The 23,994-nt window shown below is 56.3% G+C and overlaps 8 protein-coding genes and 2 non-coding genes across 10 annotated transcripts, besides 1 other annotated feature; 5 read left to right on the forward strand and 5 right to left on the reverse strand.

The window, feature by feature from the left end:
• Window positions 1-1,024: 1,024 nt before the first annotated feature.
• On the forward strand, window positions 1,025-2,605 carry CYME_CMO332C (similar to micrococcal nuclease, mitochondrial precursor; the record flags this gene model as incomplete). The annotated part of the gene is made up of 1 exon (XM_005537637.1): window positions 1,025-2,605. One exon carries the CDS (start codon window positions 1,025-1,027, stop codon window positions 2,603-2,605), a length of 1,581 nt encoding a protein of 526 aa, XP_005537694.1.
• A 334-nt stretch (window positions 2,606-2,939) lies between these two features.
• CYME_CMO333C (hypothetical protein, conserved) lies at window positions 2,940-4,709 on the reverse strand (the record flags this gene model as incomplete). Its single annotated transcript, XM_005537638.1, has 1 exon — window positions 2,940-4,709. The coding sequence occupies one exon, from the start codon at window positions 4,707-4,709 to the stop codon at window positions 2,940-2,942; it is 1,770 nt and encodes a 589-aa protein (XP_005537695.1).
• A 584-nt stretch (window positions 4,710-5,293) lies between these two features.
• CYME_CMO334C (similar to nucleolar RNA-binding protein) lies at window positions 5,294-6,514 on the forward strand (the record flags this gene model as incomplete). The annotated part of the gene is made up of 1 exon (XM_005537639.1): window positions 5,294-6,514. One exon carries the CDS (start codon window positions 5,294-5,296, stop codon window positions 6,512-6,514), a length of 1,221 nt encoding a protein of 406 aa, XP_005537696.1.
• Window positions 6,515-7,440: 926 nt separating this feature from the next.
• Window positions 7,441-9,266: a sequence feature (possible transcribed region).
• Window positions 8,880-11,301, reverse strand: CYME_CMO336T. The gene has a single exon (XR_002461511.1). It is a non-coding gene; the product is annotated as a hypothetical transcript (transcript).
• A 113-nt stretch (window positions 11,302-11,414) lies between these two features.
• Window positions 11,415-13,544, forward strand: CYME_CMO337C (similar to J-domain protein D3; the record flags this gene model as incomplete). Its single annotated transcript, XM_005537640.1, has 1 exon — window positions 11,415-13,544. The coding sequence occupies one exon, from the start codon at window positions 11,415-11,417 to the stop codon at window positions 13,542-13,544; it is 2,130 nt and encodes a 709-aa protein (XP_005537697.1).
• A 221-nt stretch (window positions 13,545-13,765) lies between these two features.
• Window positions 13,766-14,878, reverse strand: CYME_CMO338C (hypothetical protein; the record flags this gene model as incomplete). The annotated part of the gene is made up of 1 exon (XM_005537641.1): window positions 13,766-14,878. The coding sequence occupies one exon, from the start codon at window positions 14,876-14,878 to the stop codon at window positions 13,766-13,768; it is 1,113 nt and encodes a 370-aa protein (XP_005537698.1).
• A 689-nt stretch (window positions 14,879-15,567) lies between these two features.
• CYME_CMO339T lies at window positions 15,568-17,963 on the reverse strand. The gene has a single exon (XR_002461512.1). It is a non-coding gene; the product is annotated as a hypothetical transcript (transcript).
• Window positions 17,964-18,073: 110 nt separating this feature from the next.
• Window positions 18,074-20,089, forward strand: CYME_CMO340C (hypothetical protein, conserved; the record flags this gene model as incomplete). The annotated part of the gene is made up of 1 exon (XM_005537642.1): window positions 18,074-20,089. One exon carries the CDS (start codon window positions 18,074-18,076, stop codon window positions 20,087-20,089), a length of 2,016 nt encoding a protein of 671 aa, XP_005537699.1.
• Window positions 20,090-21,715: 1,626 nt separating this feature from the next.
• Window positions 21,716-23,719, forward strand: CYME_CMO341C (similar to protease; the record flags this gene model as incomplete). The annotated part of the gene is made up of 1 exon (XM_005537643.1): window positions 21,716-23,719. The coding sequence occupies one exon, from the start codon at window positions 21,716-21,718 to the stop codon at window positions 23,717-23,719; it is 2,004 nt and encodes a 667-aa protein (XP_005537700.1).
• On the reverse strand, window positions 23,587-23,889 carry CYME_CMO342C (similar to Sm protein G; the record flags this gene model as incomplete). The annotated part of the gene is made up of 1 exon (XM_005537644.1): window positions 23,587-23,889. The coding sequence occupies one exon, from the start codon at window positions 23,887-23,889 to the stop codon at window positions 23,587-23,589; it is 303 nt and encodes a 100-aa protein (XP_005537701.1).
• Window positions 23,890-23,994: the final 105 nt, after the last annotated feature.

The following is a 23,994-nucleotide window of genomic DNA, read 5'->3' on the forward strand; positions in this document are numbered from 1 at the left end:
CAAGAGCGCTGCCCACAAGGATGCGGCCCGTAAAACGCCGCGCGATACACGAGCAGGCGTCTCGTGCTCGGCCGCCGCGTCACCACCGAGCGCTCGCTGCAGAATACAGGGCTCCTGGATCTGCCGCTGCGGCTGCTGCGGCTGCTGCGGCTGCGGCTGCGGCCGTCCGTTTCAGCATTCCGCCACCGTTACGAATGATCGCGATGCCGCGCTGGCATTCGTGGCGATTTGAATTTGGAAAGCACGGGACCAAGATAGTACAATAATGAATTATAAGGTACAGTTATATACCTGTTCAAGGTGAGCGCTTGCGATCGGACAGTATCCAGGCGGCAGCCATGTGTGCGTCCACGAAACGGTCGCCGCAAGCAAGCTGCAAACACTTTGCTGTGCCTAACTTGCCGCAGTTCCGCGTTGTGCGACGACGTCTTGCGATAGACTAGTGCTTCATCAGGCTGCACTAGGTCTTGCAGTTGGCGAACAAGCAAACGAAGCGCTGCTTTCCAGAACGAACAATACTACATTGCAAGTCGACTCCTGGTGTGGAACGGCTCGGAGCGGACGCTCGAGTCGCGGGCGGCCTTAGTGTGTTGGAGTGCAGGTCCGAGTTGCTGCGCATAGCACTGACCGAACGTACTTACGTATTGCGCATCGGTTCAGCGGGAATCTCTTGGTGGTCGCACTGCACTCGAGCCGCTTCTCACAACCGTTAGCGCACCTGCTTTGACGCACAGAGTCTGCGCAGGTGCCGAGTGCCCGCGTACGACTCGACGTGCACTGTTGTCAACCGGCAGGCTGCATTTCTCGCAGCATCAACGTGCCATTTCAGGACGGTCAGAAATTCCAACGGACTAGACGGAACGTTGGCACTGCACCGCCACGTGGTTGCTTGCAGCTGATACGCACTGGCACACAGCGGCCTTCTCGCAGGCCTCGTTTTCGGTCGCTTCCGTCGAGAACACTCAGACTGGAGGCTGGGTGTGATTCTTCCGATTCCTCGTTTGCTCATTCTAGCTTGCTACTAATGCTTGGGAACACAAGACGCTCGCGAGGTTCGTTCTCTATACAGATTCCACCTTACATGCAGCAGTTCCCGCTCTGGTGGTTATGCAGTCTCGCCAGCGGATACCCCGAATGCCCAGAGAATCCAGGGTCCAGCCTCCAATACCTCTGGCATCGTGTGCAGCTCTCCGCTGCACCATGGAACCAGTTCATGCAGCAGCAACTCTGTGCGCTGCAGGACTCGTGGATATTTTCGACGCTGCAAGCCACCGGCGATAGCTTCTCGAATCCCCCAGCGGTATCCTGGCCACTAGCTCGAGGTTTGAGCGTTGCGCTCGACTCCCAGTGGACTCAAATTCGAAAACGAATCACCGAATACGTCAAGCCGTTGACGCTGGAGTCGATACCCACCCGCGTGCCGTACTTGGCGTCGCTTGAGGAGCGCCTCCGTCCTTCTCGTATGCTCGAGTGCCAAAAGCATCTCTGGGGACGGATTCAGTCAAGATCCGCGCAGTCTAACTCGGAGTCGCGGAGTTCCGTGCGAGCCACCTCGGACAACAGCAACCGCTACAGCGAGTGGCTTGCCATCGTGTTGACCATCGGTGCTACCGCGCTCTTTCTCCGCTGGATCTACATGGGTGTGCATCGATATCCAACCGCCGCGCATCTGCCTCCTCATTATCTGGCACTGCGAAATCCCCGAACCGGGAAAATCGATGCGGGTCGACAGCTTCATGGTCTCGTCGTGCATGTTGGTGATGGAGACAACTTTCGCGTACTGCATACACCGTGGCTTCTGCGTTGGTGGATCCGTCTGCGTTGGCGTCTGAGTGGCGGGCAGCTGCCCTACAAGGGGAATCTCTCGAGTCAGACTATTCATGTTCGCCTCGCTGGAGTTGACGCACCAGAGTGCGCTCACTTTGGGCTTGCTGGACAGCGGTTCGGACCTCAGGCACGAGCATGGCTACAACGCACCCTATTAAACCAGCCGGTGAAGCTCTTGCTGTACCAGCGCGATCGGTATGGACGAATCGTTGCGCACGTCTGGCGTCCGCGACGCATACCGCTGCTCGGGCCGTTGTTGCCCGGACTTAACGTCAGTCTCGAAATGGTTCGTGCCGGCTACGCGGAAGTTTATCGGGGAGCTGGCGCCTGCTACGGTCATCTCCGGGAAGCGCTCGAGTTGGCTGAGCGGCAGGCCCAAAAACGTCGTCTGGGCATGTGGGCGCGCTCGGGTAGCCATTTTCTCTCGTGTGCTGGTCACGTTGCCATCCAGAGTACGCGGAAACTACGTAGCTCGCCATGGCAGCAGCTCATGGGCGCCCTCACTCGACCCAGTGCGTACAAACGACTCGTACAGGTAGTCAAACAACCGTGCGGCTCTTCCCCGGACTGGAAAACAGCCCCGGCATCTCGAGTGGCAACTGCGATTGCCGTATCTGCGTCTCGCACTCCACACCAGCAGGGGCGACTCTTGGCGAGTAGAATCCCCCCGAAAACGACCTCCTCATCAGTCCTTCAGATCAGGCCGCGTCTGCTGCTTCGAGCGCTCAGCACCGCGCTGTGTCAACGATCAAGAAAGCGCCACATCCTCGGATCCTAGTCGCTTTTCGGGCATCGCAAGCACGTCATGAGCGTCGATGCGCATTGGGTCTCATGAGCGCATTCGCTGCCGCATGTACGCATCTGTGCATCTGCGTATACGAAAGCACCCCAGCACACACGCAAGTGCACAGGGTACTCGCGTGCAACCAGCCGTGCAGTATAGGGCTTTCCTCGGCACATAAACACGCACAAGTGCTGGAGACTTTCCAGCTGTCGTTGCTGCCGCCTTCGCTTGGGGATTGCATCGGCTCCGCGTGTCGAATGACGCGCACTTCGCTGAAGACGCACACCTGGGGCATGGTTCATCCCTGGTTTCCCGTCCATGGAACGTCCTAGGGCACCGCCGTCTCAGCGTCGCCGGTGCCCGAGTCTGCAGCTGGAACGGTTGTACGCGATGGATTCGGCGCCTGCAAAAGCTGTTCGCTGCGCTCGGCAACGCGGAAGAGACGAGCCGCCAAATCCTCATGCGCTCGCTGATAGTGCGGTGGCGCCTCTTCGTAGAACACCTCCGGGGAAGAGGCAGCGGCCGCACTCGGAAACATGCGGTCTGTCTTGCGGAGCACCAGGAGGTACCGTCGTAAATCGCCCCGCATGCGCTGACAACAGGGTACTCCGATGTACTCGAACGATGCATGGCGTGGGAGGTCGTATGCCGTTAGCGCCGCTACCGCCGGTAACCAGAAAACCAGGCGACCTCCTGGACAGAGCACTCGCGCTGCCAACCTGAAAAGTGCTTCTAGATGGGCAGCAAAAGGCGCCCGACGCCGTCTCATGGTTCGGGAGGTGCGCTCCTCGTCGGAGTCGCCAGCACACGCTCGCGATGCCTGCCGAGTGCCCTCGCGGATACCGTACGGAGGATCACACACGATCGCATCACACCAGCCGAAGCGTTCCGGACGTGCCGGGTCCGGGACTGCCCAGGCGGGCTCCAGCAAGTCCATGCGCACGAGCTCCGGCCACTGATGCCGTGGAATCCCATAAAAGCGAAAGTTGTCCAGGATATGGTATCGTTGAGCGATGTTCCGATCATGCGTACGAGCCTCTAGAGCGTGCACACGATTCGTTGCGTTTGCTGGATGCTCTTCGATGGTACTGGTGGTGCAGGTTCGCCCCGGAGACGCCCGCAGCAGCGTTATCTGCGAGTCGGATTTTGTCTGGGATTCTCGCCCAGCAGTACCGTTCCTATGCCTTCGTCGTGCCGTATGACTGGTGCCGTACAGCACCCAGCGATCGAGGTCGGAGCCGAGGACCTGGCTCGCACCCAGTACTGCACTAGCAATCAGGATAGAGCCGGTTCCCACGTACGGGTCCAGAACCGTCTGACCGGGTCCAATGCCAGCCACATTGGCCATGAGAAACGCTAATTCTGCGTCCATGGACGTCGTTCCGATAAACGGTCTCGCCGACAAGCGGTATCGATGAACGGGGCAGAGCTGGCCGCCGGGGGCGAGTCGGCGTCCCACAAGGACGCGAGCTCCACAGTCGGCAGCCAGCTCGTGATCCTCCAAGAGTGCAATGCGCTCAACGTCGTCTCCAGAGAGTTGAATAGTCCTCTGTTCCACAGTTGTCCAGTGGTCAAGCAGCTTTGCGTATATCTGAAGGTTTCGTTGCTGCTGTGTCATGGAAAGACGCTTCCCATGGCTCGCCTGCTCGAAGCGAAAATAAGACGCGTCTTTCGGCAATGCATATTTAAGACCGCCCGCTTTACAAAGAGAATCGAGAAGTGCAGCGCAGTCCGCATGCGACGTGCCACTGCACCATAGGCGATAAACTGCGTGCACGAGAACAGCTCGACGGGCCACTGCTCGAGCTTCTGCGTCTGTGAGACCGAGACTCACAGCGAATGCGCTTTGTTGATGTCGATGTAATATGCACTGCTCCGTAACACCGAATACGCGGTGACTGAGGTCTCCACCGGAGTGCTCTGGCGAGCTGCTAGCCGCGGAGGCGTCCAGGGCTTCCGGTGCGCGCACCGTGTCGAACAGGCACTGGAGCTCGAGATCCGCAAACGTTTTCGGGTGGTTTGAACGACGCCACCATATGTGGTACGTCCTAACATTATCATTGGTGTCCAGATCGCCCCGGCGAAAGCAGTTGCACATGAACAGAATGGAGCACGGTGGATACCGTTCCCAGCGGGCACGCAGACGGGTTGGTGTGGCGGGTGTGCGCTGCCGACTTGAGTGGAAAAGCTGCAGTGGCCGTTTTGTTTGAATTGTCGCATAAGTAACGCTCGCGCTTATGGCCGATCATCTGCAGGCGTCGTCTCAGCGCTACAACGGTCTCGTGCAGCGCTGCCGAAACCCCGCTTCCACGTGCTGCAAGTTGCGCTTTGCGTGCTTGATACTGGTGTGTTGGCTCGATTGCGGTATTCTGGGTGCTGTTCCTGTGTCCGAAATACGATTTGCGAGGCGGCAGTCTATCGTCGGGTTTGTTCCGCTGGCCCATCTATAACGCTAGCGAGCTGAGCACCGTGTAGCGCCGGTGTACCGCGTGCCCCAGTAACGTGCAACGCGATTGCTCCTGGTGCGTCCTGATAGACGCTTGGGTACTGGGTTCGATTACGGTATCTCCTGTGTACTCGCAGTAGTGGCTCAAATCGTAATCAGCTGAAAATTCGAAAGTGAAGTGGCTTGCCGCGCAGGTGCACGCCTATTCTTGGTACTTTTGTTCGTGATCCTCGACCATGGTTGGTGTCGTCAATAGGAGCATCACATCGCAACCGTCCCTGATGCACGCTGAGGCGGGAGACGCGTCGCCGGATGCTGATGGGAGTTCTAGTACGCCGGACGCGACGGTAACGGATACACTGCGACGGACGGTGTTCGTTGGCAACGTTCCAGCTACCATACGCAGACGCAAACTGGAGGCGCTGTTTCGTTCCTGTGGCAAAATTGTTTCATCCCGTCTCCGGTCGTTCACACCTGCAAAGCCGAACCTGCCTCGAAAGGCGGCCATGAATCAAGGCGCCATCCATCCTACCAGGCGAACATGCAACGCGTTTTTAGTTTTCGAGGATGATGTTGCGGTGGAACGTGCCTTGCTCCTGAATGGTACCCCACTCGAGACAGACGATGGTAGTCAAGTGCACATGCGCGTTGATCGTTGTTACCTTGCCCCGCAAAAGATGCGTGAACAGCGTACGACACGAGCGGATACCGGCACCGGCGATGCCGCGGCACCATCGTACACGTCGCCAGACGCTCTGAGTGCGAAAATCGCCTGGGATCATCGACATTCTATCTTCATCGGAAACGTACCATTTACTGCAAACGAAGAAGAGATTCGGAGCGTTTTCAGTGACTGTGGTGCAATTTTGAACGTGCGCATTGTTCGAGATGCCCAGACTGGAATGGGAAAAGGTTTCGCATATGTGACGTTTGCCCCAGAGGCCAATATGGACCTTGCTCTGAGTCGTCACGAGACTGTGCAGCTGCACGGACGCCTTCTTCGGGTAGAGCGTTCCGTTGAGCGTCTGGCGAATCGACGTGCGCAGCATGGCAAAACCGACAGCCGCAGCAATGCAGGAAACGGCGCTAGAACGGCTGATTCGCGACGGAAACAAACGCCGCGTCATAAGGGTAGAGGAGCTGCTCGCGATTCGCAGACTACCTCGAAGCGTGCGAAGCGGGAGCGATCAGCGAAACGGGCTATGATACCGAAAGCAGGTCGACGCAAGGGCGCCAAGCGTCGCGCTGGGTCTAACTTGGGTTCACCAGTGAAAGAAGTCGCCGCAGATGCGCTGCCGCCCTTTGCTGGCCGGGTTGCTGATCCGAGTACCACACCCTTCTCGCGACCGAAGCACCGACGCCGAAAACGGGGCCCGGGAGTCTCAGGCAATGCAGGTGTCTCGAAGCGTGTGCGAAAACAAAGCAAAATAGGCAAGCCGAGGAAGCGGGTGCGCTAGCTTGCAATGGCCCTTCAGAAGGACGTCATCCTTGTGTGTGCACAGATGCTCGGCGTGCTGGAGATGCAAATCACCAGGGTGGAAGCACCCGGTGACTTGCAGCCAGATCCAGTGATGAATCCATAGGTCATACGAGAAATCGATCTGCACAGCTATAACGCTCATTCGACTCGCAACTTGTCAGTGATTCTTTCGAAAGCGTCCCAGGAAAACGTGGACATGGAGTCGAAACCGCATGATACCCCAAAAACAAATCCGTTTCATAACACCAGACCTCTAGATCCATGGCGTGTCTGTGTCCGTCATCGATGCACTCAGCGACGAAGGATCGTTCAAAACTGGTCCGCGAAAAACGCTACCGACGATTGTTCTAATTCACAGACGGAGACCCACTCATGTCCGATTGAGTGCGAGGTCCCTTGCTTGACCTCAGATTCGTGTGTCTCACGCGTGAACGCCAAGAAATACCCTGGTCAGGGGGCACCCCAAAGGCACGTGCAATCTGCATGGTGCACTTGTTGTAACGCTAGCGAAATCGTCGCTGGGATGCTTTCATGATGTAGCCAGCGGTTCGTTGCCTTGTCTCTGAAGCGTTCTCGAGAAAGCTCCCGACGCTTTGTCCTTGGGTCTGATGGCTCGCATGCTTCGAGTATTCATTCTCGCTGGTGTGGAGCACCAAGCCGAATGGCATTTCGGTGCGAAGGGCCAGCATGATTCGAGCGTTTGTGCCGCTGCGCAGTATCAGCGGCAGAGGCAGTGTCCTCTGGAGGCCAGCACCTATCCGGCAACGAAGAATGCCACACAAGTGAATGACAGCACTTGATCGTATTCCAAGATATGCTTTCGTGCGCTCTGGGTGAACCGTGCGCCGCCCAGGGAGAACGCTCATGACGCGCGTACTCGCTCCCTCGCTCACGACAATTCTGGAGGCCGATGCTTGCTGATCGGAGGCGAGGCGCCCGCTGCGTCTCGACAAGTGCCAAAACCTTGGGTCGTAGGCTGCACAGGGAAACATATTGAGGTTCGCTTGGCGCCGCTTCAAACGGAAACGGCACGTCTAGTGCGTTGAAATATGTGCAAGGAGCTTGGTGCTTCTGAAAAGACGCGAACTCGATTGCGCTTTGTACTGTCGCTGGTGCTCAGCGCAAACGGGAGCACGTAGCATACGCAGCATATTGTTGCAAGATGAGGGTGCTCGGCACAGGTCTATGGCGGGTTCGGGAACGGCCACCATGCTGTGGTGACCAAACTCATGACGAGGCGTTCTGTTGAGGCTTGTAGACTTGGCTGGCCTCCTTGAAATGTTTTTTCCTTCCTGCGATTCTCTACAATATCGAATTATGGAATACCATGATGCCTCATAGATTGTCCGGGAAAATCGGAACCATCATCAGACATATGGATATATGCAGCGCTCCAGCTGCTCTGCAAGTGCTGAACCGTACCGTCGCAGTGCCTTGCAGCACCAAGCACGAGTCGAAACCTGCTTCCAATGGTCACTGTCCTTTTTCCAGTTTACGACTGCAACGATTTACGATCATGTCCACATTGAGTACGAAAGCATTCCCGCCGAACGTTCGCTGGATGCAAAGCTGTTGGACGCTCCGAGAGCACGGGAACTTTCCATATCTTGATCGGGGCGCTGAGCGCTCGGTGCAGAGACAGCAAGCGCACGTGTTTGCTGGTTGAATCGCACCGCGGAAAGCCTCTCACCTTGCATTGCCTCGCTATCTGAGGTTCGTTCAGCTCACCGTGCACCATCTCTTGCATCCGTCACTGTTTCATACGCTTTGCTCAACCGGTTTCAGTGTGTGTGTGTGTGTGTCTTGTCTTGAACCCAGCGTTGGGTATCGCACGGAATCGATTCCTGCATTCATTGTATGCGCTTGTCAAAGGCAGAGGAGTGCAGTCCTCACGTTGGATCGTACGTCCAAGGAAATCGACAACCAGGAGAGACGGCACGACTTGTTAGTCATCTCTTTTTTCAACGCATGGGACAAGGTAGCGAATGCGTGCTGCTTGCCACAGTAGAATCGCGGTCATTGGCGAACCTTGCGCTGTCTCATGTACGACCGGCCAAGATCGTCCACATGAGTCATGTAGATGCTCGTGCACGCTCGGAACGAAGCGTATTTTGCATCCCGCCTCTGCTCGATACGCTACGCAGAGCGTCGAGATACCTCCTCACGCCAGCACTCGTCTTGTACGCTCGCCTCTGGGCGCTCATCATGTATGGTGCCCAATGATGCAGGACCCTGGATTCATTGTACAGCTTCATCTGCTTTCTTTTTCATCCATTCGGCTGCGGTCTCTTGATTTAGAGGTACGGCATCGGGCGTGACGCACATGAGCTGGGGATCCACGCCCCCAGCAAAGTCTCCCTCTTTATCTACCTTGAACAGTTTAGAAAAAGCTACGTTGCCTGACTGAGGTCGAGGTTTCACAAGAATGCCTGCAGATGCATCGTCCTTCCGTATCTATCGTCACTGTGAACCGCTTTCCAATTCAGTCCGCGAACGAGAAAACCTGGCATGAGCTCCGCCAATGTCTTTTGCGAGCTTGTTCGAAGGCTCCTCGCTTGTTCGTGCGGACGAGCCGCCGCCATGACGGAGGCCATTCACTACATTCCACAGGTATCCATTGGATTACAAAAGGACTTGATGTGGCATACAGAGACCGTCTCGAATAGACGCTTGGAGAAGCTGTGGCACTCGCACTGGGTAAGCGAGTCTGCGTTGCTCTAAAGGGATCTGTACGAGACAAAATTGCAGCGCAAGACTGAAGCAGGCTAGGCATCACGCTCCAATGATCCTTCGCGTAAGACGTCCGTCTGTCCGAAGCCCACACCAACACCATGAGCTCGGACGATCTGAAGCAACGCTCGCTCTCGTTGCAACATCTGTGCTGAACTCGTTACCACGCCGAGCTCTTCCTGCATCAGCTCCTCATTTGTGTCCATCGACACGCTGAGGGTGCCTTGTAGCAGTGCCCCCGTTCTGTGCCAGTGCGTTGAGCAACGCTCGGGTACACCGCTCACGGGGCATACCGCATGAAGCGCACGAGACTGACCCTCGATATCGTTTACGAGGTTGGTTTCTTGTTGCTGGCGCCTGCGCTTTCCAAGTCCTGACCGGTGACGTGCGCCACGACGACGCGTCACCGTATTCCAGGAAGCTTCTGCGCGAATCTCTGATCCTATCATGAGGCTGTATTGCGTCTCCTGCTCCCAAGCATCGGTGTATGAACGACGTTTGGATTGCATTATGCCAAACGAATGAGGATAGCTAAGAGCCTTACGGCGGTACCTCGTACAAACAGTTGGTTGATGAGATGCTTCGATTCGAGGGAAGCGAAGCGAGAATTCCTCGATTAGGAAGCGATCCAAATCCTGATTGCGTGCTGCATGTTTCGTTATCACGTGTGCGAACGACTCTTCTCTTGATCACTGGGCGAAAGCATCACGTGCGGCCATAGAGAATACGACTTTGACCGGACTGAACCTGGAGCCTGAAGGCGCCATACAGGGCAGCTCGACGCTCATCACAGCTTCGTGCTCCATGACGGCTTTTGAGTGATAAAAAGCGACGTAATCCAAGAGCGAACCAGATGAATGTGGGAATCAGAAGCCGCGAAGAGTACCTCGACGAACCGCGAGCTCTTGATCGCTGCTACCCGAACGGTAATTTGGATACATCCACCCGATAGAATCGCCAGTCGCGTTGATCTTGTCGTCAATACCGCGTTTCGCTTCGTAACGACCAAATACTTGTCCCGCTTTGAGTCCTCGTGTTCGGCTCTAGCGTTCCTCCCCAATAAACTACCATTGGCTGAGACGAACCTCCGTCCATACTGCCAAAAGCGTTCGCAGTCCATTTCGAAATCGATTGTAGGCTGAGCAACGCACGACGGTCTCCGACAGAAACACCCGTTTTTGTCTGTCCATCGGTGTTTCTTCATCGCCGCTGGTATCAAAGGGAGAAAGCTTTACATGATGTGGCTGTTTTGTTCGTATTTTTAACAAGAAAACGTATGCAGTGGAATGGATTCACGACGAGGCAGCCGTTCAGATTCCGTTTGTAAAGTTCTGTTTTGCGTAAGCGCCCTTCGGGGTAACGACAAAGAGACGATTGGTTCATCCACCTGCTAACCATCGAATGTCTGAGTCGCAGAACCCAAGAGGCTTTTCTCGCAAGCTACCAATGACATTGTAACGTACTTCACCGACTCTTCTGTAAATCCACGGACATGCCTTCCATGCTGCACAGGAGAGAATCCAGTGAAAGCCGAGAATCACCAGCTGCTACAAGCATTCCAAAGTGCACCTCTCACAGAGCACCGTTGTGGGACGACCACCAGTACCAACAACAGCTCTTTCCGCCAAGCGCTACGAGCACGTTTCCCGAGCTTCACTCCGAACTTTGGACAGGGTTTTTGCGGTGCTCGCGTATCAGGCGCTCACTCTAGTACATCGACCAGTTCGCGTCTAATACCGAGTACCTCCTGTGTGTGTGTGTGTGTGTGCGCGCGCCATGGAGCGCCCATACCTACCAGCTGGCTTGGAAGACGCCAAGTCCAACCAATGCTCAGGTTGCGGGCAGCGCCTTCCGTGCCTGTGCCCAGCACGTCCAATACCACCTCAACCTGTAGCTGCACACGAAAGTCTGCCAAAGCCCCTGGACGACAACTGCAGGTTCCAGGCGTTTCACGGGTTCAATGTAGCGACGTTCACGCCTGGAGATCGTATGTCCGACACTTGCTGAACGTGTGTCTCAACTGGAGTTAGCCATAGCTCCGAACCCCCCAGCGCTCGCTGCTGGACGCCGTGGGTTCCGGCGCTATCGACGCCGCCTCCGTCGCCCTTCGAGGCCTGCGACTGGCCTCGTTGACGGTTTCACATGCCATGGATGAGGAGCAACAAGGTCAATCGAGCGCTGTTGTCGATGAACACCCCGAGCTACAATATTACACTGTGCTAAACCTTTCGCCTGACGCTAGTCGTGAAGATGTGCGTGCTGCATATCTGCGTCTGAGTCAGCTGTACCATCCGGATCGCCAACCGGACCCGGTGCTCAAACAGCGGGCAACAGAGCTCTTCACTCGCATCAGGGAGGCCTACGAAGTGTTATCGCATCCTCTGAAACGCCAGGTCTATGATGCGTACGGCACGGAGGGCCTTCGCTTCCTCGAGTCCACACAAGTTACCACTTACGCCGCAGTACGTGCGTACTTTGGTGAGCGAGGCAGCCAGCCCCAGCGGCGTACACGAGGTAAGAGGAAGCCACACTCAGCGCGTCATGAGAACACCGACGAGCTCACTGCGGAAACACTCTTGGCTGTAAACCATGCGGTGCAGGTCACGGTGGACGGCACCGGGCTGGTGCAGCTGCTTCCGGACCTGGTGGCCGGCGAGTCACTCTACTGGCGCTCAGCGATCGTCGTTCGCGGGGCTGCACTAGATACCCAGGGTTCGTGGTACCTGACTCCTAAGGACTGCTTGTCATGGCAGTATCAGGTCGCAACCAGTAGGTCCGCGGGCGTCATGAGCGACGACGACGACGACGATGATGATGATGACGAAGACGACGACGACGATATGGACGACGACTTCGGCGAGGACGGCCAAACTGACGAACACAACGAGAATCAGGACCCCCATACAAGTACTTGGGAGTCGTCAACAGTCGACTCGGCACATGAGCGGCGCTCTAGCGCAGCCTATGCGTCAGGCTCGACCAATGCGACCAGCAAATCGTCATCTAGAGCGCCCGGGACGACTTCTCGGGATGATGACGCCCATTTGCGAGGCACACCGCCAATGTTGAAGCACGCTCGTGATGAGCCTTTATTCCGGAAGCTAACGCAGGTACAATGCCGGGGTATCAGCGTCTCGTATCGGCGCCTTGTGTCTTCCGAGCAAATGATGGAAGCTGGCCTAGCCTGGGCTGGATCACCGTCTCGCACTGGTGCGACGCTCTTTGCCGATGATTCATGGACAGCACGTCCACTGCTTTCGGGAAAGCTGTGGCGTCGTGTGAGTCCGCACGCTTCGCTTGCGCTTGAGGCGTCGTACGCTCTTGGGCGCGACCAGCGACCCGAGCTGGTGCTGAGTCACGCTCGTCAGATCTCGGAGAGGTGGCAGGGCCATCTAGCCTGGGCCGCTGGACCTGCACCCGGCTACATGGCTTCTTTTGTCTACGGAGCGGAACAGTGGAATGCAGCTTTTACCGTGAACCTGGGTCTTGGCGCCAGCGGCATCAAGTTCACCCTCCGACGGCTCTGTGATCAGGCTCAGACGATCATTGCGCGACTGCGAGCGCACTTGTCGTTATCGGGCTGGTCCCTGGAGACCGGACTTGCCAAAGAACTCGCTTTGGATAGTTATGTGGCAGTTGCAGCGCGCGTATCGCATGTTGGCGTGGCACTGCGACTGAGACTAAGTCGAGCCGGTCACCGCCTAACGGTGCCGATCCTTTTGTTTCCGAACCCGGACCCGTTGGCGTTTGTCGCTGTGGCGAGCATTGGGGCAACAACTGCAGCTGCAATTGAATACCTGGCGCTTCGACCGCTGCGGCGGCTAGCACAGGAGCGCAACCGACGTCGAATACGCGAACGTGTCTATCAAAAACTCGTTGAACGGCGGCGTCAGGCACTTGAGGAGCGCGAGTTGTTGCGACCACAAGCGGCTCGTTCGCGAGCACTCGAGCAGCAGCGCAACGGTCTGGTGATTGTTCGAGCGCTCTACGGTGCCGCAGAAGTCGTACGGCGAATGCATTCACCGGACGTGCCAGTTGCAGTCATCGATGCACTCGAAGACGTCTGTGATGTCACCGATGCCCTGCAAGCGCTGGTTGACGATCGGGATTCGAGTTTGCGGCTCTACGCTACGAGCAAGGCAGCGCTGACGGGATTCTTCGACCCAACCATGGGCGATGCTGAGCTTGCCTTGCGTATTTGGTATTTGCTGCGTGGGGAGCCTCTCCAGGTGACCATCGGGGATCTGGATCCGCTCTATATAGGCGCAGATACCTGAATTCGCGGGTTCGCACGATGTGATTGGGGGTTGCGCATCGCGAGCTGCACGTAATTCGAACGAGGCAGACTTGATGCAGCTGGGCACACGGGCTCTAGGCAAAACGTGAACGACTGGTGCATCGGGACGTCCGTAAAAGTCACAGAGCGCACGGCGCTCGAGACGGCGTTGCCCGCGAACAACATCGAATGCGGCATACACGAAGCAATGACCTGCTCTATTTACAGGGAAGTATCATCAAGGTCAATAAGTTGCAAGATCGCGCGTTCTTTGCGGCGTTTGAAGCGACGCGGCAACGAATGCGGTCGAAGCGAGGCTTCGGCTGATGTTGTTGTTCCTCCTTGCACCTGATCTGCGACGGCAGACCAGCTAGGTGCCGATGCACGCGGCCGAGAGTCTGACGGTACGGTCGCGTGCAACGTCCGAAGACCACCACCACCACCACCACCACCACCACCACCACCACCGGTGTCGCCGCTGTCGTCATCGTTGTATTCAGGCCAGTGACAGCTGGACGCCTCTACGAGCTTATAGTGCTCCACCACCATGCGGTTGATCGGCGTTGTCTCTTTGCCTGGAGACCAGGTAGCGCAGCGGACGGAGGCACGTGGCACGGATGTCGTATGCTCACGGACATCGTTTCGCTCAGTCGAGCGCTTTTGCCAATATCGATAGCATCGTTGCAGGAACAGCATACAGTGATGCAAAGCGGGATATATCCATTGTTGCACGAGACATCTCGCAAGAAGAACCAGCGCCGCCACCAACCCAAAGATGCTCGTAAACAGCTGCGTGAATGCTTGCGTAAGCTCTGGACCTAGTGCACGCACAATCACTTGACGCAAGAAAATACCGAGTCGTTTCAGTTGCCTGAGCAGTAGCTGTGCGATGTCGCAAAAGCTGCGGTACACGCGCCATCGCACTGCCCGCATATAGCGATGTCGCCAGAGCGCTCCGAGCTGCTTTGCAACCAGCTTGATGAGTTGCAGGCTTAGGCTGCCGATGCTCATCAACAGATGGCGCGATACCATGAGCTGTTTACGAAACCTAGATGACAGGTACAGTTGCCAACCTGCGGCCTGTCGCAGCAAAGCGCCAGAGCTCGCCTTCACTGCAAGTTTCTCGTAGATACCCGTGGTAGACGTTGTGAGCGGTTCATTCGCGAGCACCGTGTGCTTCTTGCCTTGCAAACGAGCTCGCACAGTTTCCTGAAGCAACCTAGCCTCAGCAGAGCGCTCTGAGGAACCCAGCGAGCTCGTACTGCAGCTGCTGCTCGCCGGGTGCGTCACCGATCGTGTAGAGTCGTTAGCTCGAGGGTGAGCCTCGCGCTCCATTCGGACTCTGCGATTTTTAAAGATGTACAAGCCCTATGGTGTTCTTCGTTATCTGAAAAGCGGTCCTATGTGCTTTCGTTGGTTTCCCGGAGCACCAGCAGCACCGTGGGCCAAGCAACGGCACGCCGAAGACTCGACAACCCCGGACCGTATACACGCTCTGCTTGAACAGCAACAGGAGCCCGTCTAGTTCTCCTACTTAACGCTAGCAGAATAAGCGCGAGTCCCAGTGCCACGCGGGTTGCAGGGCACCCCACGCATACGCAACGTCAGTACAGCACGAGCGTATACCCGCTCGGGTTCGGTAACGACTAGACGCGCGTCGTACGCGAACGCGAACGGTGCGCGCCATATCCCTGGGCGCATGGTTGGCGCTTCGGCGCTGCAACGCTTTCCATAGGGATGGCGATCATTTTAGAACGAAACTGTATGTTTTCGATCAAAATTTGAAGAAAATGCCTCGGGTACAGATCGTGCACGGCATCCCCGATCCATGCAGTGTGACCGCTGTGCCAGCGTGACCCCCGGCGCCGGATCTGCGACTCCTTGCCAGTGATGAACGCGTACCATGGAACAGGTCGACGGGTACCGGTGTACGAGGGAAGTTTTTGGTCTCTTCCCACTGGCATCAACAGGGGTCTTGAGTGGACTGTTTTTTCTGTAGGTGCTTTGGTTTGATCTTTTTCCTATGTCTGGTTTTCTAAACGCTGATCTCTCGATTCCCTATCGCTCCGTTGCATGCAGTCGAGGTATGTAGTTGACACCCAACGTCCGGGTATCGCTGCGATTGACGCTTCGCTTGTCTGTCTCATTTTCAGTTGGTAGGGATTTGGTGTACCGTTGTGCAGCGATGGTACCCTAATTTCGTTCAGGAGTTCTCATTTGTCCATCACGCCTCCTCTCCCGTGCACCGCATGGTGGCAAGTGCGTGCGCTCGGCACATGCGCTTCGTGGGTTCAGTAGGTTCGCCTCGATGCCCGCGTTGGCTTTCAGCGCCCGGTGCCGTAGCCCAGGATCATGGGCTTCTGTGCAGCGATCCCCTGGTCGAGGATGCTGTCCGGTGCGTACGCACGCAAGTGCAGCTCGTCCGATATGATGCACGATTTCTGGATAGTGATACTGTCCATGATGAAACAAGTACAGAGAGGAAAATCTAGGCTCAAGTCGAGTTATCCCGAACCGTCTGCGCTCCATTCTTGAAAAATGGTGACGCATGCTGCACTGGATATGAACGCTGCGATGATTCACGTCCGAGTACAAAGCGCTTTTCTGTGCAAACACAGGAGGCGGGAACTTTTGGGAAAATACCCATGAGAGGCATCCTGCTTGTTTAGATACCGTTTTGTAGATCGCCACAGAATGAGAGTGACTTGGCTTTCAAACGGAATCGATGCATTTTTGTGAAAAGTTCAACGATCTTTTGGTATGCGCTTGTGTACAAAACGTCGAGAGACGACACCCGGTTTTCTACGTGGATGCTGTGGCGAGCATACCTCGTCCCACGAGTTACCTCGAAACGCAAAGCTCGAGCTCTTGAAGCATGCTTGATTTGCACATGGAAGCCGTAGTAAAACGGGAAGCATGGATGCTTCCGCGTATATGCTGAATCATGGTTTCCATTAGTTTGCGCTCCGTTACATGAACGCGTCACGAATCATATCGATTCCGATGATGTAACGTGTTCCCGCAGCAGAGTGGCAGACCAGCCACTCGGAAAATATCGCCGAGAATCCCTCAGCACGAGCACCTGGGCATGGAGTGTCGATGCAGTGCGTCTAGAAGGAAAAAAGTTCGAATAAAAATCTCACACCAGCAACAGAGTGAACAAATCAGTGTTCCACTCTCATCTGAAACGGGTAGAGAGTCAGCGCCATTCTTGCGAAAGCGCTTTCGTGAATGTGGTCGCGTACCCGCAAACCTGCAAGCATACGTAAAACCTGCATACTTCCCGGGCGGATACTCAATATGTGAATACATGGCTTCGCTGGCCGTTGCTCCTTCAGATGCACACTCTAGCTGGTGACCGGACCACTAGTTCGGAGACTGAAGTCGCCCGCAAGCGGTACGCTCGGCGTGCCATCTGCTCGGAAACTCACTGGAGCCAGCACCCACACAGGCTAAAGCAAAGCTGGTCTTTGTTCGTACGTCGTCCGCAGCGCCATTCACCAGGCACAGTTGTCGATACTCGATGGATCCATGCAAGACACCCGCGTGCATCGCATGAACGTACCATGATCACGAAGCAACTTCTGGTCTTGGATCCATGGTACACACGAGGTCCGGAAGCGCATAGCGGGCGCTTCTCTACCTGCCGATCGTAGTCGTGCACACGGGTAGACTGCGGTCAGGTTTAACGATCCCTAAGGATATGCAATAAACTCGTTCGAGCGCATCGTGCGGAGCTTTTCCCCCCGTGACCTACCGGAAGACTAGTCTAATAAAGCATGCTCTTCCAGTCACATCGATAGATTAGAATTCCATAGGGCACGAGCGGTCGTTCTTCGCCAGCACATTGCCCACTCTGCGGCGCAAGGTGCTGCCTCGTGCGACACGCTGAACCGATCCTCCGTTGATCAGCGTACACAGGGACGTTCCTCAGTGGATGCTTGTACACCTCTGCTTCGAAGAACGCAGACACCCAAAGCTTCGTGACTCGTTTCAAGGTGCTGCCTCGTGCGACACGCTGAACCGATCCTCCGTTGATCAGCGTACACAGGGACGTTCCTCAGTGGATGCTTGTAGACCTCTGCTTAGAAGAAAGCAGACACTCAAAGCTTCGTGACTCGTTTCAAGGTGCTGCCTCGTGCGACACGCTGAACCGATCCTCCGTTGATCAGCGTACACAGGGACGTTCCTCAGTGGATGCTTGTAGACCTCTGCTTAGAAGAAAGCAGACACTCAAAGCTTCGTGACTCGTTTCAAGGTGCTGCCTCGTGCGACACGCTGAACCGATCCTCCGTTGATCAGCGTACACAGGGACGTTCCTCAGTGGATGCTTGTACACCTCTGCTTCGAAGAACGCAGACACCCAAAGCTTCGTGACTCGTTTCTTTGCAACGTAGAGGCGTTCGACGGAAAGCAACTCACAGCTCAGGAAACGTTGCCCCGCCGCAAGCAGCGCGGCGCAACGGCATCCTCAGACGCAAGGCGTCGGGACTCGGAAACCAAAAATGTTGTTGGTTCGAGAACTCGACTATGACTTTTTGGGCCTGGATTGCGCTCACGGGACACAGCGGAATTCATTCGAGGTCGAGTCTGAGAACGCTCCCACGAGAGACAGCGCGAGTACGTAGGGTGCTGTGGCGGTTGTCGCCTGAACACCCACATCTCGGGCGCAGTGTGTTTACACCATCCCGTACCACGGCGCGTCCGTCAGAAGCGCGTGAGCGACTACCGCGTAGCGCTTTGCCACACCTCCGCTCAAACTACTCCTTACCTGAAACAGCGATGCTCGGGAGCGGTACTGGACACGGAAGTTCTGATGGAAAGGGAGCACCACTACCAGCAACGACGACGACGACGACACACCAGAGTGACGAGCGCCTGCTCACACTCGACGAACTAGTGCTGAGTGCGGGGTTCGCCAGTCGTCTACCCGCGGACCCGGAAACTGCAAACTACGTCCGCGTAGTGCGCGGTGCGGCACTTTCGTTTGTGCACCCGTCACCGACCTGGACGGAGCCGGTGCTTGCTGTCTGGTCAGACAGGTGTGCGCGTGCTTGTCTTGACCTCGAGGTGAGGCCCTCAGAGCGAGACTATGCAGCACGTGTGTTCAGTGGCCTCGCGATGTTGCCCGGATCGCGACCCTATGCGCAGCGCTACGGCGGACACCAGTTTGGCGTCTGGGCAGGTCAGCTTGGCGACGGTCGTGTCATTGTGTTGGGTGAGTACCAGAATCGATGCGGCGAGACCTGGACCTTGCAGCTGAAAGGCGCAGGCAAGACGCCGTTTGCTCGTTTCGCTGACGGGCGCGCTGTCTTGCGCAGCAGCGTGCGAGAGTTTCTCGCCAGTGAAGCGCTACATGCGCTGGGCATCCCTACCAGTCGTGCGTTGTCCCTTGTGGTCACTGGTGACAAAGTCGTGCGGGACATGTTCTACGACGGCAATCCACGCGAGGAGCCTGGCGCTGTCGTTTGCCGTCTAGCTCCTTCATGGGTGCGGTTCGGAACGTTTGAATTGGCAACGGACTGGAATGAGCTGGAGCTTCTTCGACAGCTTGCGGACGATACGATTGTACACCACTACCCGGCATTGCTGGCACATGAGCGTTCTCACGGCAAGCGCACATCCGCAGACTCGAGCCGCAGCGCAAGAAATGAAGAGTCCCAGAACCCAATGCCGTATCGAGCGCTTTTACTCCAAGTCGCTGAACGAACAGCTGCGCTAGTTGCCGGCTGGCAAAGCGTCGGTTTCGTACACGGAGTCTTGAACACCGACAATATGAGTATTCTGGGGATCACCATAGACTATGGTCCGTTCGGCTTCCTGGACGCTTACATGCCCGAGTACACGCCGAATACCACAGATCTTCCGGGTCGACGCTATTGTTATGCGTTACAGCCGACCATCTGTTTGTGGAATCTGCTTCAACTAGTGCGTGCATTCGAGCCGCTCACTGGTACTAATCTCTCGGAGGAAGTGAGTCAGACCTACGAGACCAAGTTTCGCGAAGAGATGTCCGCACGCCTGCGAGCCAAACTCGGTTTCCAAACCTGGAACTCGGATGCAGATAATGGACTTGTGCGGGACCTGTATGAGCTCATGCGTCAGGATCGAGCGGATTTTACACGCACCTGGCGAGCGCTGTCCTGGTTAGAGCCCGTTGCTTGTCTACAGAAAAGCGACGCCTCGCTCGAGCCGCTGCTTCGCGTACTCCCAGAGCCGGTTCGAAAGAATCCGGACCGACTTGAAGCTTGGCGACTTTGGGTGCAACGTTACGCAGAGCGTACGCTGGCCGAAGACAACTTTGATGGGACTGCACGGCGCAAGCAAATGCAAGCCGCGTCTCCCAAGTACATTCTACGGAATTACATGGCTCAGGTGGCAATTGAAAAGGCGGAAAATGAACAGGATTTTTCGGAAATCGAGCGACTGCTCAAGTTACTCGAACATCCGTACGCAGAACAGCCCGAAATGGAGGCACTCTACGATCGGGAGCCACCGACATGGTCCCAGCGCCTTGGAGTGTGCATGAACAGCTGCTCTTCCTAACAAATTAGGCGAAAAGGTGAGGTGTCTGGTTCGTGTACCCGATCGCATGGATAGACATCCACGGATGCCTATTGAAGCACCTGTAGGAATACTCCTACGAATACCTGCGCGGATACGGCTATGGACACAGGCATGTTCATGGGTGGCAATGGTTGAAGTGCACGATTCGTGCTGGAAACTGCCTGCAACCTGTCACGTTCACAGTGTGTTGTTGCAACTTGTTTCGCATGCGTCGCCAATGCCGCGTCCCGAGTTTTCTTTTTGTAAAGAACCGCTTTCACCGAATACGGTTGGATGCGAATCTTGATGCTCTGGTGGATCATACGCCAGAGACTAGTGGGACCGCTGCAACTGTATATATTCTCAGGACGGCGCTGTTCGTCGATCGCGTTTCCAGACACCACACCCGAGCAGTCCATATGATCAGTTCGCATCTATGGGTTCGCCCCGGAGACGCAACGCGGGAGACGTCTTTGCACCCGATCCCATGGGTGAATCTGCATCCACCGAGAAAACCGAGTTGAGCGCTTACCTCGTACCGTTTAGGCGATCGCTTTTGAGATCCGATGCTAGCGGGGGTCGGGGTATCCGCTGACCTTTCTACGACTGGATGCCAGCGCTATGCAGCCTGAACCTCGTCGGAGCTGCTGCTTCGATCGCCATATGAAAACGTGAGATTCGATTCGTGCAAAGCCAACAAAGAGTCCATATGCAGAATACAAACTTTTCCTTCAGCAAAAGCAGCCTCTTGCAAGTAAGGATCTACGCGAGGTTTGTGGTGTAGGACCCGTACCTCATTCGCGCTGGGGCGTCTAGAGTGCTGGGGGTCTCCGAGGTGCCCCCGCTGCACGCTCCTGCCCTGCCGCCTGCGCTAAACAACACCTTTCATATACTGGGCACTCGCGCTCTCTCTACAGGTCCTTCGCTTCATTCATCAGCAAATATCCGCCTGAACGTTTGCCGGCACTGCAACACCAGACTTGGATAACTGCATTCAATGAAAGAGTGACGCTCTTTTTCCAACGTAGAGCGCCACCAACCTACAACCGCGTCCTAACCTGCAGCTGTTGCAAGACGCCCTAACGAGAGCATCTTCTGTACCGAACAATTTCCATACCAGTGCTGCTCCCTAAGCGCTATCCTAACCCAGCGCACAGTGTCTTGAACGGTTTTGTGGTACGCACTCGGAAACAGTTGGCGTACCAGTGCTGCTCCCTAAGCGCTACCCTAACCCAGCGCACAGTGTCGTTAACGGTTTTGTGGTACGCACTCGGAAACAGTTGGCGTACCAGTACTGCTCCCTAAGCGCTACCCTAACCCAGCGCACAGTGTCGTTAACGGTTTTGTGGTACGCACTCGGAAACAGTTGGCGTACCAGTACTGCTCCCTAAGCGCTACCCTAACCCAGCGCACAGTGTCGTTAACGGTTTTGTGGTACGTACTCGGAAACAGTTGGCGTACCAGTACTGCTCCCTAAGCGCTATCCTAACCCAGCGCACAGTGTTGTTAACGGTTTTGTGGTACGTACTCGGAAACGCTCCAGTGGCCGCGTCAGCGTTCGCTGTCCACCTGTGTGCCAGCCCGTTCAACGAGTGCAGTTCTCTTTTTGAAGATAGAGGCTTCTTTATGCTTCTATTCCAGTCTACACTGGTTCGAGTTTATGTTGTCCGGAGCCCGCCTCGCAACCGACAACTGTGTCTCCGCGCTGACTCGAGTCAAGGACGACACCTCCTGGGAGCACGACCTGCACAGCAGACGACGACGACGACAACAACCACTACAACTACAACTGCTGCGGCGTCGAGACCGATAACCAAGCTAACAGTATTGCGAGTACAGCAGCGTTTCTGGGAGCGCCATGGAAGCGCTCCAGCGCTGGCTTGTTCGCAGAGCCCGTTGCAGCCGCACCTGGGCGTCGGTGCAGAGGCTTGCACCCGGCAACGAATCTCAGACCTCAAGCCGAGCGTCGGTGAGCGCCTCCATTCAGCCTATTATACACGATTGCGGCAAGCTGTGGCGGTAGTTAGAAACTGGGTTTGTGTTGCAAGCGCGCTTCTCTTTGTCTACCTGAGTACCAGCGACCAGGTGGCCCTGGCGGCTGCCTCACTCGCCAATGGCATGCCTCAAGACCGTCTGGCTCTGGCAACGAGTACGCCCGTTCCAGATCGCTACCGAATTCTTTGGGAGCAGGCACTGGACATCATCACGAACCTTCACTACCAACCCGGTCAACATATCCATGCAGCCTCGTTAACCATGCCTTCGCACTTGCCGCCTACGCGTGCGTCCACGATCCCATGGGGATGCTCTCTGGGAACACGTGCCTCGACCTACGATGCCATTCGGATCCGACTCAGTGAATTGAATGATCCCTACTCACGTTTCCTGGAGCCGGATGAATTTGAGGCGGAACTGAATCCTTACCGGCGAGCTCGGAAGCTCAGCGGGGTCGGCATCATACCGGAGCGCAGTCCAAAAGGCCACGGCACGCTGCGCGTTATAGCCGTTATTCCCGAGTCACCGGCTGAGGAGGCCGGAATCAACCCCGGCGATGAACTCGTTATGATTGACGATATTGTCGTCGAGCCTTCACCTTTGAACCCGATTCCTGTGACCCCCGATGAAGCGTTGGCGTTGCTGCGCGGCCCAGCGGGTACGCGGGTTCGTCTCACTGTGCGACAAACGACAAACTCGTTGTCGTACGCTGATGCATCGCTGCAAGTAGCGTCAGCGTCCACAGCGCCGACCTCTATGATGCGTACATATACATTAACGCGGAGACCGCTTCTGGTAGCTCCGGCTGTCTACGGCCTTGTCGCCGCGGAGCCCACTTTCGGTTACATTCGCCTCCATACCTTCAACGCCGAAGCGACACGTATCGTCTTCGAGGCTCTGAACGCATTCAAGAATTCTAGCGATCGTTCGGCAGCGGCTGGTGTTATCCTAGACCTGCGCAACTGCCGAGGTGGCGTCTTCCAGGAAGCACTGGTGATTGCTTCGATGTTCATCGCAAACCCCGATGCCGTACTCGTCTACACCGTCGACAGTCGGGGTATCGAGCGCGCACACCGGGTGCGTGACCAGTGGAACGGTTGGCCTGAAGCTCCTGCTGCCGCTGCTCGTACTCCTCGTACTCCTCCTGAGACGCTCGGGAGCGCGGCGTCGGCCCGGCATCCGCTGTACAATGGCCCACTGGTGGTGCTCGTCAATGGTGCCTCAGCTTCCAGTAGCGAAGTGCTTGCGATAGCCTTGCGCGATCACGGACGAGCAGTGCTGTTGGGCATGCCAACTTTTGGGAAAGCCCGCATCCAACACTACTTCCCGCTTTTGGACGGCTCGGCGATCGCGCTCACTGTCGGGGAGTTTCTCGGCCCGCAGCACGAACGCCTCGCGGACCACGTCGGCTTAGTGCCGCAGGTCTCCTGCAACGCTGCACCCCGGAACTTTGCGCTCCTAGAGAGACACACGCCACCAGATGCCTGCATCGCAGAGGCAGCTCAGCTGCTAAGCGAAGAACCCACGGGGTCATCGGCTACAGAGCCGGTGCCGGTCGGTGGCTCCGTGCGGTCTGCGTTCACATCCCGAAGCAGGTCCACTGAAACGACACTGTTGCCTCGGATCCAAACCTGACCGAGTTGCGCACCCGTTCGGCAGTCTAGAGCATCCGACAGCACCAGGTTCGCGTAGTGATCAAAACCGCTGAGTTTTCCGCGCACGCACCTGTTCGCGTTCAGGTACACTTGGACGGAATGAAACAGCAACGCTTCGAGTTCCGCAGTATCGACCTCGTCTTTTGCCATAAACCAAGCTGATCAACAACCAACACGACGCTGGTCAAATGCTTGGACGCACGCGGGTTTCCCACAGCCTGCCAAGACGCCGTCGCAGGGTACCGGCAAACGCAC

The sequence above is a fragment of the Cyanidioschyzon merolae genome, chromosome 15 (assembly GCF_000091205.1).
Source record: "Cyanidioschyzon merolae strain 10D DNA, chromosome 15, complete genome".
NCBI lineage: Eukaryota > Rhodophyta > Bangiophyceae > Cyanidiales > Cyanidiaceae > Cyanidioschyzon > Cyanidioschyzon merolae.